The sequence below is a fragment of the Capra hircus genome, chromosome 6, assembly GCF_001704415.2.
Source record: "Capra hircus breed San Clemente chromosome 6, ASM170441v1, whole genome shotgun sequence".
NCBI classification, from domain to species: domain Eukaryota; kingdom Metazoa; phylum Chordata; class Mammalia; order Artiodactyla; family Bovidae; genus Capra; species Capra hircus.
Window position 1 is genome coordinate 113,279,580 of NC_030813.1, and position 16,546 is coordinate 113,296,125.

Consider the following 16,546-nt stretch of genomic DNA (forward strand, 5'->3'; position numbering starts at 1 on the left):
AGCATAGAGTTGGAAGCCCCATGATAGCCCGGATACCCAAGACCTCTCCAGTTTAGCCGCTTCCTGGTTGAACATTACTTTCACCTGAGCAATCCCGCAATAGGGTCGGACAAACGAGAAATTGACTAGGTCCCGATTCCCGACCTCCCATCTCCATCTCCCATCATTGGAGGTGACGCAGCTCCAGGACCAACAGAAATAATGTTTCAGTCCTCCCCAAGTCTCCCAATTATGTTTCTTTAGGTGTCCGGGACATGCCCAGAACCCAAACCAGAAGTTTCTGGTCCGGGTCGCTGACCAAGAAGTCTTTATAAGGTCTTTGAGGTTGAAATACAGATCTGGCCACCACGTACTAGGGGGGTGAATTCCAGTGGTCAAATTGAGTACCTCGCAAGTCAGTCCATTCCGGAGCGTCCAAGTGATCTGAAAGGACTGGTGGGGGTTTTGGTTGGTGTGTCCCCCTTCCTCCATGACGCCCAGTACCCCCAGAACAACCCAGAGTAGAGAGCCCCGCATTGTTCCGAGGTTGGGGTGAAAAGGGGTGCGGTGGATAACCAGCCTCGGGGGTCCCATGAGGATGGAGCTGGTAACCAGGTCAGGGTGTCCCAAGGGAATAGCACCCCAGGAGTAGGAAGTGGATGGTCAGGTATGTGAGGACTAGGGACAGTCGAAGAGTGGGGGGACCAATCCTTCGGTTTCTCTCCGTCTCTCTCTTTTCCTTCGATTCTGTCTTTCTCTCTTTGCTCTTTCCTTTCCCTTCTGTCACACTCTCTAATTCCTTTCTGTCTCTCGTCTCTCACTCTTTCAGTTTCAGTCTTTATCCTTCTTCCTTCCTTCCCCTTCCTCCGCCACTCTCTCTCTCTTTCCTACTTTCTTTTGCCTTCTCTTCTTTTCGCTTTTCAACTCTTCTCTTTCCTTTCTCTGACTTTCTTTTGCTTTCTCTCTCTCCCTCTCTTCTCTTGCTCTCTTCCCCCTTGTTCTTTCCTTCCCTCGTCTCCCTTCCTCTCTGTCCTACTCCTTCTGTCCTCTCTCTAGGTTGCTCTCCCTAATGTCTTCCCGGGGCCACCCCTGTCTCCGGGAGACCCGGGGGAGCTCGTCTAAGTCGGGTCAGGTGATACCAGGGCTCATGTACTAGGAGTTTGGCAGCTGTAGGAGTGGTGAGGATTACAGTATGGGGTCCCGTCCAGCAAGGCTGTAGTGGGCGGGGACTCAGGGTTTTCAGCAGTACCTGATCTCCTGGTGCTAGAGGCCAGGTGGGCCCTGTGTCGTCTGTTGGTTGCGGGAGGACTTGGTCTGCGTGTTCCTTCAGCAAGGATTGTAGGAGGGAGAAGGGGGGAGGTACCCCGCGAGTGGGGGAGCCTCTCCCTCGGGGAGGTGTGTCAGGAGATAGGGCCTGCCGTAGAGCAGCCCAAAAGGGGTCAAACCTGTTTTGGAGTGTGGTGTGGTGCGAATGCGAGTGAGCGCCAGAGGAAGGAGGTCGACCCAAGACAGGCTTGCCTCAGAACTGCGGCTGTCTTGGTCAGATGTGTCTTGATGATGCCGTTCACCCGCTCTACCTTGCCTGACGATTGGGGCCGATAGGGGATGTGAAGATGCCAGCCAATACCTAGGGCCGCAGCCACCTGCTGAGAGATCTGTGAGATAAATGTAGGCCCATTGTCAGACTGGAGAGAGTTTGGCAACCCAAATCTGGGAATGAGATGGGCCGTCAAGACCTCCGCCACCGCCGCTGCCGTCTCCCGGGCTGTGGGGAAGGCCTCGACCCATCCTGAAAAGGTGTCCACCAAGACCAGCAGATAGCGGTAGGTTCGATGTCTGGGCATGTGGGTGAAGTGGGATGGTAAAAAGGCATCCCTGTGAAATGGGAGGTCTGAGGAGGTATGGAAGAAAGGAGGGTGTAGGGGTTAGGGACAAGTGGATGGGCAGGGATCACTGCCGCGTTGATCAGGCGGAGATCCTGCACTAGCCTGTAGTCTCCTGAAGCCTTCCGAACAGGGAGGATGGGCGTGTTACAGGGGGAGGTCGTGGGGATCAGGAGACCCTGTCCCATGAGATGGTCGATGATGGGCTTCAGCCCTCTGAGGTTGCAAGTAGACAAAGGAAACTGGGACCGGGCTGAGAAACAGGTGGGGTCCCTTAGCCGGATGAGGACTGGAGGGTGGTGCTGAGCCACCACCGGGACTCGGGTGTCCCAGACCTCAGGATTAACAGAAGGGGTTGGAGGGTCAACCAATAGCATTAGGAAGGCCCCTGACGTGGGAGCCGACCCTGGAGCTAACTGAAGAGTGGCCTTCAGCTTAGCCAGTATATCTCTTCCCAAGAGAGGAGTAGGGCAGGAGGGGATGACCAGAAAGGAGTGGGTAAATAGACCGGAATCTAACTGACAGGATAGTGGTTGGGTTTGGAGCAGACACGAGGGTTGGCCGTCAATGCCCATAACCGAAACCTGGGAAGGACGTAAAGTGCCTCCAAAAGAGGGAAGGACCGAATAGGTAGGAAATTGATGGACTTACCCGCTACCTGGAGCATTACCCTGGGCTCGGCTTGGGTTATTGGGGTCCCCGAGTCTGGGCGGCGCCAGTCACCATTGAAGTTCAGCAGCTCCAAAGCCGAAGGAGGGCAGGAGGTCTCCCTGGGGCGCTCTGGTCCCCGGCCCCTAGAGGTCGAGACCCGAGAGGCCTGGGGACCGTCACTAGCCCAGTGTCCTCGTCGTTTGCACAACGGGCACGGCTTGGAAGGAGGCCGCGGATTGGGGCACATCCTGGCCCAGTGCCCTTCTTGGCCGCACTTGAAGCAGGCCCCCGGAGGGGGGTTTTGGGGCCCCGAGCCTGCCGCCGGCCGCAGGGCCGCTACCAAGGCCTGGGTTTGCTGGTTTAGGAGGCTTGCCTGAAATTCAGCCTTTTGCTTGAGCCTTGCCTTCCGGCTGGCCTCAGCAGTTTCCTCCCGGGCATGGTAGACCTTAAAAGCCATTTTTACCAGGTCTCGGATAGGGGTCTGAGGGCCGTCCTCGGCCTTGGCCAACTTTTTCCGGATATCAGGGGCAGACTGGGAAATAAAACGATTGGCCAAGGTGGCCGCCCCGATAGGGGACTCAGGTGACAGCCTGGTGTATTGGACAAGGGCCTCGGTCAGCCGATTAAGGAACATGGCTGGGTTTTCGTCGGGCCCTTGGGTCACCTCATCTAGTTTGAGGAGGTTTACAACCTTGTGAGAGGACGTTTCCATCCCGTCGAGGATACACTCGATCATATAGCGTACTCGCAGCTGGCCACCACCCCTCTCCTGGTAGTTCCAATCAGGGTCAACCGCCTGACCCCCTGGGAGGCGCTCGGGGGAGAGGTTGGCATAGTGCCGCTGGTTGGCCTGAGCCTTGGCTGCCGTCCAGATAGCCTGCCTTTCCTCGGGGGTGGTGGTGGACCCCAGGATGACATATAGGTCCTGCCATGTCAAGGCTAGGCACGGGTCAGACCAGTAAACTGCTTAATGTACTGAGTGGGGTTGGAGGAGAATGAACCCAGTTTGGCCTCAATCTGTGCTAAGTCTTGGAGGGAGAAGGGGACATGGACTTGGGCTAGACCCTCAGCTCCAGCTACTTGTCGGAGACGGAGTAGTGGGGCTGAGGGAGGGGGAAGGGAGGCTCCCGGAGGGTTGCTGTGGGAGCGAGTGTGGGAGCTAACCCGGGAAGGGGAGGGAGTGACGGGGGGAAGAGGAGGATACAAGATAGGGTTAAGGGCCGGAGGATCCGGGACTGGTGGTGGAGTCTCGGGGGCGGGAGCGGAGGTAGGAGAATCCGGAATGGAAGGGGAGGTAGCAGAAACCGGAGTGGAAGGGGTAGGGGCGTTGGAAGAGGTATAGGGAGGAGGGGCCACCAGATCTTCCGGGGAAACAGAGAAAGCAGAGGACTCAGAGACGGGAGGAGCTGGTTTGGCCCGGGAGGGTGGAATAGGGGGAGCCAGGATAAGCAGGATTTGGTGGGGAGTGCACGTGGTGCACAGGGTGGGGCAAGAGCGCAACACCCAAAAGGCCTGAACACAGGGGGCCTCAGACCATTTTCCCGTTCTCCGGCAGTAGTTATCTAAATCACGGAGGACGTCAAAGTCAAATGTCCCTGTGGCTGGCCATTGTGAGCCAATATGGCGGACGTATCCCTTTAGTTTTAGGGTCCGCAGGTTAGCCAGCAGGCCCTCTAAAGGGGTAGAATATTGGGGATCGGGTTTGGAGGCCGTCGATCCCATGGCGATCACCAAACGGAGACTAACCCCCGCTGCCCGAACGTCTTCGGGTGCCAAGGGAAGCTGGAGGATCCGCACAGCCGTTCGGAACGTCTTCCTCCCATGCTGGGGGACCGAGGCGGCCGAAGCCGGAGGATCCGCACAGCCGTTGGGGACGTCTCCCTCCCGAGCTGGGGACCGAGGAAGGCCGAAGCCGGAGGTCTACACAGCCGTTCGGGACGTCTCCCTCACGAGCTGGTGACCGGGAGGGCCCAGTAAGTGCACACCCGTTACTGGGTCCTAGGAAGTGGTCGCCAGGGAGGGTGGGCTCCAAAGCCGAAGGGACTTAACCCGTATCCTGCTGTCCGGGGGGTTGGTCAGCCACCTGGGTCCGGGGGGCTACCACGGCGGTGGAGCTCGAGGGGGCCTCAACGGCGAGTGCCGGAAGCCCTCACCTCGAGCCCCACGTTGGGCGCCAGATGTAAGAAACGCCGCGGGAAGAAGGAGCCACCCCTATAGACCGTTGATCAGGGCCTTTTATTGGGCGGTCGCTCTCGGGCAGAACTCCCGGGGGCGGGTAAGCAAGGAAGCGAGGGGGGTCTGCGAAGCAAAGGGAGTCTGCCGGGTAGAGGGAGTCTGCGGAGTCTGTGAGGGTGGGGAAGGGTTTTATAGTCCGGGCCGGGCCTCCCATATAAGGAAGAAAACGCGGGCTCAGCGGTGATTGGTGTCCAAGGGCTCTGTGTCGGTTCCTGATTGGACGGCGAGGGCTTTGTGTCGGCTCCTGATTGGTCGGCTTGGTTGCTGGGCCGTCTCCGGGGCTTGTCTGCAGCGCCCTCTGCTGGGACATGTCCCGACATGCCTCAGCACGCCTGACCTTGCCCTGACCTCTCATCCTGACCTCCCCTGACCTTTCAGTTATATAGTTATCAGCAGTCTGTTAATGAAAGAAAGGAATGTCTCAAAACTTAGAACGGCACCAGGCCCCTCACCCATAGGATGTATTTTGGAATAATCTTGGCTCCAAATGGTTCATCTTGGACCATAAAAGGATTAACTTGAATCTTGAAGAAGGGCAGAACACCATACAAATAGTGTTATTTACATAGATTAGAGGAACAATATCGGTGTATAACATCAGAGTTTGGGGTAAATGCATAGTACATTAGCAGAGCCTAAGATAAACATTTCTGTAAGAAAAGGCATTTGTTAACTTCAGGTGAAACCAGCTGTCATGGCAACACAGAATTTTAAGAGAAACCTCCTTTTAAATTTGTATAGAGAAGGAAAAATATCGCTACTTTGTTTCTTCCTGCCGCTTAAGAGAGAAAAATATGTCTGACATTTGCAGGCTATTTCCTCCATTTGGAGACCTCTGGCTTTCCTGCCTGTTACCCTCTCACTGTGACTTGTTCCTCAGATGGAAACATAACTTCTGACCCCTGTCAAGCATTTAGCCTACCCTGCAGCCCCTGTCTTTGGATCTACCCATATGTTCTCTCCATACATGACGTTATTGTCCACGTATTTTCTGTTTTCCTTTGATTCACGTATACCTGAGACCATATAGTATTTCATCTTTCCTTGTAGGACTTGTTTCCTGAGCTTAATGCCCTGAAGTTTCATCCGTGCTGTTGCAAACAGCAGGATTTCCTCTTTTCATGCTGAATAATACTGTGTACATATATGACATTTTCTTGATCTCGTCATCCATTGATGCACATGTAGGTTGATTCCATATTTCTGGCCGATTATAAATACAGCTGCAATGAACATAGGGTTGCAGAAGTCTTTTCAAGTTAGTGTTTTTGTTTTCTTTGAATAAATACAAAGAAGTGGGATGACTGTGTTAGGACCAAACTGAAGCCAGGACAGGCTCTAAGGGGCAGGCTAGGCCTGAGGTTTAGTCTCTAGGAAAGCTGAGGCACTGGGAACTCCCGCAGGCAGCGTAGCTGGACCAATCAGAAAAAAATCCCCGTAGCCCCCCGCCTGTGCCAGACCTGAGCCAATCCGGATAGGGATGCGAGGTTTAAAAGCCCCACGCGCATGTACGGTTTAACCAATCAGCTATGCTGTTACAGGAACAAAGAACCGTCTGTATAAAAGTAGATGTGATTCAGAGCTTGGGGCTCTCATCAAGACTCCACTGCACTGGATGAGACTTGAACCCTAGGTCGAGCTAGCAAGAAACCCCTTTATGCTTTTGCATTGCTGTGGATGTCTTATTCTCTCAGTTTTGGGGACTCGGACACTGGGCATAACAACTGAATCATGTGGTAGCTCTATCATTAGTTTTTCAAGGAACCTCCACACTGGTTTCCATTACTGCTGAAACAGTTTACTTTTAAATCAACAGTGCATGAATGTTTAAATTTCTCCTTATCCTGATGTACATTGGTTGTTTCTTTTCACTTAGACAATAGCCATTCTAATAGGTGTGAGGTGGTAGCTCTGTGTGGTTTTGATTTGTTCAGCATCTTTTCCTGTATCTGTTGGCATCTTCATGTCTCCTTGGACAAATATCTATTCAGGACCTCTGCCTATTTTTTTACCTGGATTGTTTTCATTATTACAACTAATCTTTTTTTTTTTTAAATGGAAGTCTTTGAAAAGACCAAACTTATTATTTTGGTCTTTTATTTATTTATTTTATATTTTACTTTGCAATACTGTATCGGTTTTGCCATCAACATGAATCTGCCACAGGTGTACACGTGTTCCCCATCCTGAACCCCCCTCGCTCCTCCCTCCCCGTACCATCCTTCTGGGTCATCCCAGTGCACCAGCCCCAAGCATCCTGTATCCTGCAATGAACCTAGACTGGCAATTCGTTTCTTATATGATATTATACATGTTTCAGTGCCATTCTCCCAAACCATCCCACCCTCTCCCTCTCCCTCTCCCTCAGAGTCCAAAAGACTGTTCTATACATCTGTGTCTCTTTTCCTGTCTTGCATACAGGGTTATCATTACCATCTTTCTAAATTCCATATATATGTGTTAGTATACTGTATTGGTGTTTTTCTTTCTGGCTTACCTCACTCTGTATAATAGGCTCCAGTTTCATCCACCTCATTAGAACTGATTCAAATGTATTCTTTTTAATGGCTGAGTAATACTCCATTGTGTATATGTACCACAGCTTTCTTATCCATTCGTCTGCTGATAAACATCTAGGTTGCTTCATGTCCTGGCTATTATAAACAGTGCTGTGATGAACATTGGGGTACATGTGTCTCTTTCAATTCTGGTTTCCTCAGTGTGTATGCCCAGCAGTGGGATTGTGGGGTCATAAGGCAGTTCTATTTCCAGTTTTTTAAGGAATCTCCACACTGTTCTCCATAGTGGCTGTACTAGTTTGCAATCCCACCAACAGTGTAAGAGGGTTCCCTTTTCTCCACACCCTCTCCAGCATTTATTGCTTGTAGGCTTTTGGATCACAGCGATTCTGACTGGCGTGAAATGGTACCTCATTGTGGTTTCGATTTTCATTTCTCTGATAAAGAGTGATGTTGAGCATCTTTTCATGTGTTTGTTAGCCATCTGTATGTCTTCTTTGGAGAAATGTCTATTTAGTTCTTTGGCCCATTTTTTGATTGAGTCGTTTATTTTTCTGGAATTGAGCTGCAGGAGTTGCTTGTATATTTTTGAGATTAGTTGTTTGTCAGTTGCTTCATTTGCTATTATTTTCTCCCATTCTGAGGGTTGTCTTTTCACTTTGCTTATAGTTTCCTTTGTTGTGTAGAAGCTTTTAATTTTAATTAGATCCCATTTGCTTATTTTTGCTTTTATTTCCAGTATTCTGGGAGGTGGGTCATAGAGGATCCTGCTGTGATTTATGTAGGAGAATGTTTTGCCTATGTTCTCCTCTAGGAGTTTTATAGTTTCTGGTCTTACGTTTAGATCTTTAATCCATTTTGAGTTTATTTTTGTGTATCATGTTAGAAAGTGTTCTAGTTTCATTCTTTTACAAGTGGTTGACCAGTTTTCCCAGCACTGATCTATATGTGTTCTTATATACATTGTGTATTATACCTTTTCAGATTTATGACTTGCAACTGTTTCATTTCATAGGCTGTCTTTATTTATGAAGTTTCTTTGCTGTGCAGAAGCTTTTAGTTTGATGTAGTCTTACTTGTTAATTATTCCCTGTGTTCTCTTTCCATGTGATGTCAAATCCAAAAACTCATCATCAAGATTGATGATGAGGAATTTACAGTGTATGTTTTCTTCTGGAAGCCCTTGTAGTTCCAGGAGTTACAATCAAGTCTTTAATTAACTTGACTTACTGTTTGAGTACCATGTCCAGCAGTGGTCCAACCTCATTCTACACCTGAGGATGTTCAGTTTTCATAAGACCATTTCCGGTAGAAGATGTCCTTTCCCCAGTTTATATTCTTGCCTTTTTGCTTTAATGTGATTACCATATACACACAGCTTTATTTCTGAGCTCTCTATTCTATCCCATTGATCTATCTATATCTTTTATTGTCGGTACCAGACTATTTAGATTGCTATGACTTTGAAGTGAAGTATGAAATCAGGGTGTACGGTGCTTCAGGTTTTGTTCTTCTTACTAAAGATTGCTCTGACCACTCACTGTCTTTGTGGTTCCCATAAGTTTTAGGATTGGTTGTTCTGTTTCTGTGAAAAACGTCATTGGAATTTTAAAAGGTTTTGCCTTGAATCTGTAAATTGCTTTGGAAAACGCAGCCCTCCTCTTGCAGTCATGAGCTCAGAATATTTTCCCACTTAACTCATGTCTTCCTCCATTTTGATCATCACAGCGTCGTCTAGTTTTCAGTGTGTAGGGCTGTCACCATCTCCGTGAAACGTATTCTTAGGCATTTTACCTTTCTGATGGAACTATCAAGAGGATTGCTTCCTTCACTTCTCTTTCTGATGGTTTGTTGTTAGTATGTGGAAACACTAGTCAGCAGGTGACTGTGTCTGTTTATATTCTATCCTGCAACTTTACTGCTGTTATTCACTTAAGATTAGTGCAGCCACTATGGAGAAGAGTGTGGAGATTCCTTAAAAAAATTGGAAATAGAACTGCCATACGACTCAGCAATCCCACTGTTGGGCATACACACCGAGGAAACCAGAATTGAAAGAGACACGTGTACCCCAATGTTCATCGCAGCACTGTTTACAATAGCCAGGACATGGAAGCAACCTAGATGTCCATCAGCAGATGAATGGATAAGAAAGCTGTGGTACATATATACAATGCACTATTACTCAGCTGTTAAAAAGAATACATTTGAATCAGTTCTAATGAGGTGGATGAAACTGGAGCCTATTATACAGAGTGAAGTAAGCCAGAAAGAAAAACACCAATACAGTATACTAACACATATATATTGAATTTAGAAAGATGGTAATGATGATCCTGTATGTAAGACAGCAAAGAGACACAGATGTATAGAGCAGTCTTTTGGACTCTGTGGGAGAGGGCGAGGGTGGGATGGTTTGGGAGAATGGATTAAAACATGTATATTATCATATGTGAAACGGATTGCCAGTCCAGGTTCGATGCATGATACAGGGTGCTCGGGGCTGGTGCACTGGGATGACCCAGAGGGATGGGATGGGGAGGGAGGTGGGAGGGGGGTTCAGGATGGGGAACACATGTACACCCGTGGCAGATTCTTGTCAATGTATGGCAAAACCAATACAATATTGTAACGTAATTAGCCTCCAATTAAAATAAATAAGTTTATATTTTAAAAAATTTTAAGATTTGTCTCTAGGGTTTTCTATAGTCACTATTTTTATGACATCATTACAGTAGCCATTAGTGAGAATTTTATCTCTTCTGTTCTGATTTCCATGCTTTTTCATTACTAATTGCTGCAGCTCTGATTTATAATACCACATTAAATAAGTGGTGAGTGGGATCATCCTTGTCTTTTTCCTGATCTCCCGGGAATCAGGAATCTTCCTTGAGTTGGTGTTAGCTGTCAGTTTGTCATATATGGCCTCTACTATGTTGAGGTAATTTTCATCCACACCCACTTTGAGGAGAGTTTTTATCACAAATGGAATTTGAATTTTGTCTTATGCCTTTTCTGCATCTGTTGAGATGATCCTATAACTTTTATCTCACATTTTCTCACTGATTGATTTAAGGATGTTGATCGAGCCTTACATTCCTGGAATAAATTCCTTGCATTCTGCTTTATGATGATGCAATATCATCTTCAATACTGTTGATTTTGTTTGTTATTATATGTTGAGGATTTTTGCATCTATGTTCCTAGGATATATTCAGCTATAATTTTCTTTTCTTGAGGCTTCTTTGCCTGGTTTGGTGTCAGGGTAATCTTGGCATTGTAAAATTATATTGAAACCTTTCAGTCCCCTTCTAGTTTGTAAAAGAGACCAACAAGGATTTGTATTCCCGAATCCTTGATGGCAATACCAGACCAGCTTACCTGCCTCCTGAGAAATTTGTATGCAGGTCAAAAGCAACAGTTAGAACCAGACATGGAACAATGGACTGGTTCCAAATTGGGAAAGGAGTAAATCAAGGCTGTATATTGTCACCCTGCTCATTTAACTTATATGAAGAGTACATCATGCAGAATGCCAGACTGGATGAAGCAGAAGCTGGAATCAAGATTACTTGGAAAAATATCAGTAACTTCAGATATGCAGATGGCACCACTCTTATGGAAGAAGTGAAGAGGAATTGAGGAGCTTCTTGAGGAAACTGAAAGAGGAGAGTGAAAAACCTGGCTTAAAACTCAACATTCAAAACACTAAGATCATGGCATCTGGTTCCCATCACTTCTGGCAAAGAGATGGGAAACAATGGAAACACTGAAGGACTTTATTTTATTGGGCTCCAAAATCACTGCAGATGGTGACTGCAGCCATGAAAATAAAAGATGCTTGATTCTTGGAAGAAAAGTTATCACCAACTTAGAAAGCATATTAAAAAGCTGAGACATTCCTTTGCCAACAAAGGTTCATCTAGTCAAAGCTATGGTTTTTCCAGTAGTCATGTATGGATATGAGAGTTGTACCATAAAGAAGGCTGAGCACCGAAGAATTGATGCTTTTGAACTGTGGTGTTGGAGACAACTTTTGAGATTCCCTTGGACTGCAAGGAGATCAAACCAGTCAATAGTAAAGGAAATCAGTCCTGAATATTCATTGGAAGGGCTGATCCTGAAGCTAAAACTCCAACACTTTGGCCACCTGATGCAAAAACCTGACTCATTGGGAAAGACCTTTATGCTGGGAAAATTTGAAGGCAGGAGAAGGGGATGACAGAGGAGGAGATGGTTGAATGGCATCACCAACTCGATGCCATGAGTTTGAGTAAGCTCTGGGAGTTGGTGATGGGCAAGGAAGCCTAGTGTGGTGCAGTCCATGGGGTCTCAAAAAGTTGGACACAACCGAGTGATTGAACTGACTGAATAAGGATTTGTATAAATTCTTCTTCAACATTCGATAGACATCGGCACTGAATGTTGATCTTTGCTTTCTTGAGAAGTATTTGGATCCTGGCTCAGTTTGGTTCTAGTATCCATTTGTTCAGGCTTCCTATTTACACATAATTCAGACTGGGCAGGTTATATATTTCCAGGAATTTATCAGTTTTTCTACTTTGACGTCTTTCTGAGGATGCAATTAAAGTCAGTAAATTCAAGCAAGCCATTCTGCTATTTATTCTTGTTTAGTATCTTATCATAATCAAGCTTATTGATAACTAATAGCAGTGCTGGGATTTAAGAAATTGTCAGGAAATGGAATCTGTCAGACACAGAAAACCAAAACCTAAATCATCACACTTATGTGGAATTTTACAAAACCAGTCTCATAGACAAAGAGATCAGATTTCAGCAGCCAAAGGTGGCCCTGGAGAGTGTGCAGAATTGGGGAATGTTATGAAAGGGTACAAAGCTGCAGCTGTAAGACAAACAAGTGCTGGGGAAACACCCTCAACATGGCAGAGAGCAGACACACCCAGCACAGGGCTCAGGATCCATGCCCGCCGCAGGGAGTACGTGTGGTCATGGGGATAGGAGGGGCTCTCCACGTGCAGGCTGGGCTCTGCACCCAGAAGGGCAGGGCGTTGCTTCTGTCCCCGGGCCTGCAGGGATGTGACAGGCAGTTCTTCAACGCCTCACTGCAATTCACCAACATGGACCGTGTAATGGAGGAGGTCAACAAGTTCACATACCAGCACGGCATCTCGGTGCAGTACGCTACGCTGGGCAACTACTTCCAGGCTGTGCACACTCACCAGCTCTCCTGGAAGGTCCGAGACCACCAAGACTTCCTGCCTTATTCCTCAGGTAGGAGCCTCTGGTGGGGGATCAGGGAGGGATTCGGTGCCAGGGAGGAAAGGGGCCCCCAAACTCAGTGCCTGCTCAGGCCTCTGCTTGGAGCCTGCTAGGGGCCCTGGGGGAGGTACAGGCCCTGACCCTCCTGCCTGACGCCCTCCACACTCTGCCCACTTCCTAGCTCCCGGAGCCTCTACGCTGTCCACACGCAGCAGGTCCCGTCTCTGCCTTTTATTGCAGTGCTGCCAGAGGGCTGGCCCGTGCCCACCTCCTCTTCCTGCAAAGTCCCAATTGTCCTGTAGTGTCGCCTCCTCTGATCCCCACGTGGTGCTTGTGGTAAAGAATCCACCTGCCAATGCAGGAGACACAGGAGATGCAGGTTGGACCCCTGGGTAGGGAAGATCCCTCGGAGGAGGAAATGGCAACCCACTCCAGGATTCTTGCCCGGGAAATCCCATGGACAGGGGAGCCCGGTGGGCTGCAGTCCATGGGGCCGCAGCGTCGGACACGACTGAGCATGCATGCATGTCACCTCCTCCAGGAAGCCTTTCCTGACCTTACGTCTCGATCAGCTGTCTCCTCTTCCCCTCAGGGCCCCGCTTTTCACCTACTGCCACAGAGGCATTATTGGGGGACCTTGTCTCCCACAAACCTGTGTCCTGGAGGCCAGGACGGGTTTGGCTGTGGCCGGCAAGGCTCCGGGTGAAAGGTCGTGGACTGAGCCTTGTGGTGGGTTGTGTGCACCGTGGAACCGTTCTGTGTCAGGAAAGCGGGGACGCTTATCTTGGTTAGCGCATCCAGTGTGAGAATGAAGTGAGATGAGGAGAGCCCTTAGCCTAGTGCCTGGGCCAGAGCCAGGGCTCAGCAGATGCAGCTGTTAACACTGACAGCAGCATCTCCATCCTGGGAGGCCAGGCGCCATCCTGGACATGCTGTGGGCACTCCATGCTGAGGAAGCTAGCCCGGGGCCTGATGCCCTGAAGGAAGCCCAGCATCAGTGCCTCTTCCCGGTCCAGCCCTACCCACCTCCAAGTGGACCCCCTCTAGAAGGTCCAGCTCTGCTATCTGTAAGCCAGACAAGAATTATGCACACACAGCCTCCCACTGACAGCTGGGGAGACAGAAATGCCCTCCACAGCCCAGTCCAGCCCTTGCTCAGGGCATCCACGGGGGATGGTGTTGGCCAATTTATTGAACATCTGATACCCTTACTGGAAGGAATGCCAGAAACCTTGAAGAAACCTTGTTGTCCTGCTCCCCTTTTCCAAAAAAAAGAGGAGCTGAGGGGTATCAGCATGGGGGGACCCCATGAACCAGGGCAGCCCAGGGACCCTGATCAGGCCCTACCTCCCAGCCAGGTTTGCCCAGCCATAGGTCCATGGTGGGATTACTCAGCAGGACAGGTCATTTTAGAAGGGAAAGGTGAGGTGTCTGTCTCCATGGACAGTTAGGAGACCCAGGCTCACAGCAGCATCCACTGGTTGAACGTCCTCCAGGGGACCAGGGTGCCTGAGCTGCGCCTCTCCAGGGCCTGTCCCCTACCCACCCTCACCATCCAGCAGGCACAGTGTCTCAGCAGGGCTGGCTCCAGGCGGTGACTCAGATGCTCACCTGGGTTGAGCTCGCAGCTCCTGCCCCCACCGGCTTGGGTGGCTTTGGGTAAGTGACGTCTGAGGCTTGGTTTTGTCATCCATAACATGGATTTTCAGAGGACTGGAGGGACCCTCACATGGCAGTTCAAATACAACCTTCTCATTTCCTTCCCTTCCGAAGAGACAGCAGGATGGGCCTCCAGCTGCAGGGCTGGTACCGGGCTGGGTGCCACCCTGACTGCCCCAGACCTGGATTTGCAGTGCCTCTCTGGCCTTGATCTTCTGCCTGAGTGGTGAGAAAGGGGAGCTACATACCTCTCAGGACACTTCCCTTAGGACCTCATCAGACTAGGGGAGGGCTGGCTCCTGGAGTAGGTGAGAGGGGCTACAAGAATGTGGGTGGGGTTCCAACTGAGGTGGGTGAGACACTGCCGTGTGGGCGTGGTCACACTTGAGGTGGGAGGAGATAGAGAATGTGGGCCTGGTTACCAGGAGGCAGGAAGGAGTGTCTGTGTCTGGGTGGGAAGGTATGCTGAAAGGTCCAGTGAAAAGCAAGGTGGGTGTGGCCACTTAGCCTTCCTCTAGAAAGGCACCATTTAGTCAGAGACTAAAGTGCAAGGAGGAGACTTGGTCCTGATCTGAGTGCAGGATTATCTTGGTAGCTTTGTCTAGTTGGGTCCTTGCTTAGAGCTGAGGCTGTGGTGAGCCGGTGCCTGACCTGTGTGCTCAGCTTCCGGGAAGAGCTGCGGAGGGCTCCTGTGTCTGGCCCCTCCAGCTGTAGCCTTTCCTCAGTCCTCCTGGCTTCCCTTCCTTGTCTAGCCAAGGTTCTCTGAGGGAAGAACAGAGAATGGAGGCACAACCCAGCCTGGAGAGGAGGCAGGAGGAGGGAACAGTCAGGAACCCTGAACCACCTGCTGAGACACATCCCAGCCCCAAGGTGCTCAGACTCTCGCCCCTTCCACCAGCCTCACACTCTTAGTCCAGGGTCAGGACAGAGGCTCCAGGGCTCTCCCAGCTCCCACCCTGCTGCCATCCTTCCCTGCTGAGCATCCAGAGAGAACTGCTGAAATGCATGCCTTCCAGGACCCACTTTTTCTCCAGAGGCACACAGGGGCTGCCAGCACTCCAGTTCTTCCCCTCTGGGTCCCTCAGTCCTCGCCCTCATCCCTCTCCCTCCTCCCCTGAGGTACTCAGGGCCTTTCCCCACAGGCCGTACCAAGGGTTCAGGTGCACACTGAATTCTTGTCATCACTGTGCTTCAGTGCCCGGACCTCAGCCCAGCCTGACCCTGCCAGCTGCCCAGCCATCCAGGGATCTTGTACCATTGCTGACCTGGCTGGACCAGGAGCCCTGAGATCACTCCTCTGACCTAGGCTGTGTCCCTGGGGACCTAGGCAGATCTGTCTCTGACCTCATCTTCCTCAGCATTTCCCAGATGAGGCTCAGGGGCCTCCATGGGCAGGACCTCACACCAACTACTGACCTTTTGCTTCTAGAAATATTTCACGCCTGGACCGGATTCTATGCCTCCCGAAGTGGTCTCAAGGGGCTGGCGAGGAGAGCCAGCGCTCTGCTGTACGCTGGGGAGTCCATGTTCACACGCTACGTGCTGTTGGCTCCCCACCGGTTCCTGGACCCGGCCTGGGGCCTGCAGCAGCTCCAGCAGCTCCGCTGGGCAGTCTCCGAGGTAACGCAATGCCTCCCAGAGACAGGTCAGGATTGGACCCTGCTGGGCTTCTCCCTCCCTAGGTCAGCACACCTCCTTGTCCCTGGTCACTACAGGTCCACTTTACAGATGAGAATACTGAGGTCGCCTTGGTCACAAGACTTGTACATGTTGAAGCCGCCCCAAGGCTAGGACCATGGCCTGCCAGGGTTCAGCTTGTGGTTCAGTAAGATTCAGAGCCAGATTGACCCAGAGGGGAAAGGGCAAAGTGGAGTAGCACTGATGTCCAACAATCCAAGGCTGGGCTCAAATCTCAGCTCAGTTCTGTGACGTCAGGCTACTGAGTTTCCCTCTCTGAGCTTTGTTGCAGAAGCCAGTACTTGAGAAACCAAGCACCACACTCAGAGAGTTGGAGAAGTCAGGTTTACTACGCTGGCAGGCCTGGAGGAGTTAGCACTCTAAGCTATGATCCCCAAACAAAGAGGCTGCAGAGTTTTTAAACATGGACAGGAATGACTCTGTGGGTTTGCAGGGGCTGGGAGATTGCAAAGAGCAGGACAAGAGTGAGTGAGATAAGATCCAGTTCCTAGTATTGTGAGTCCCCACTTTCTGAGACTACGTGACCTGCGTGATCCAGACGTTGCGAGGAGCAAGCTGAGTTACAGAGGCAGAAGGAGCAGGAGGTTATGTAAAACTTTAACTTATCCTCTGCATTCCCCCACCTCCTGATGCTTCTATCATTCACTGTAGAAAGCATCATCTCGTGTTTTGGTAGGATAT

At 50.1% G+C, this 16,546-nt stretch overlaps 1 protein-coding gene across 1 annotated transcript in view; it reads left to right on the plus strand.

The window, feature by feature from the left end:
• LOC102171400 (epididymis-specific alpha-mannosidase-like) overlaps positions 1–16,546 on the plus strand; it is a 64,407-nt gene that overhangs the window by 19,912 nt on the left and 27,949 nt on the right. The window contains exons 7-8 of the mRNA XM_018049957.1: positions 12,322–12,520; positions 15,597–15,787. Coding sequence (XP_017905446.1) covers positions 12,322–12,520; positions 15,597–15,787 — 390 coding nt within the window. The remainder of the gene's footprint in view (positions 1–12,321; positions 12,521–15,596; positions 15,788–16,546) is intronic.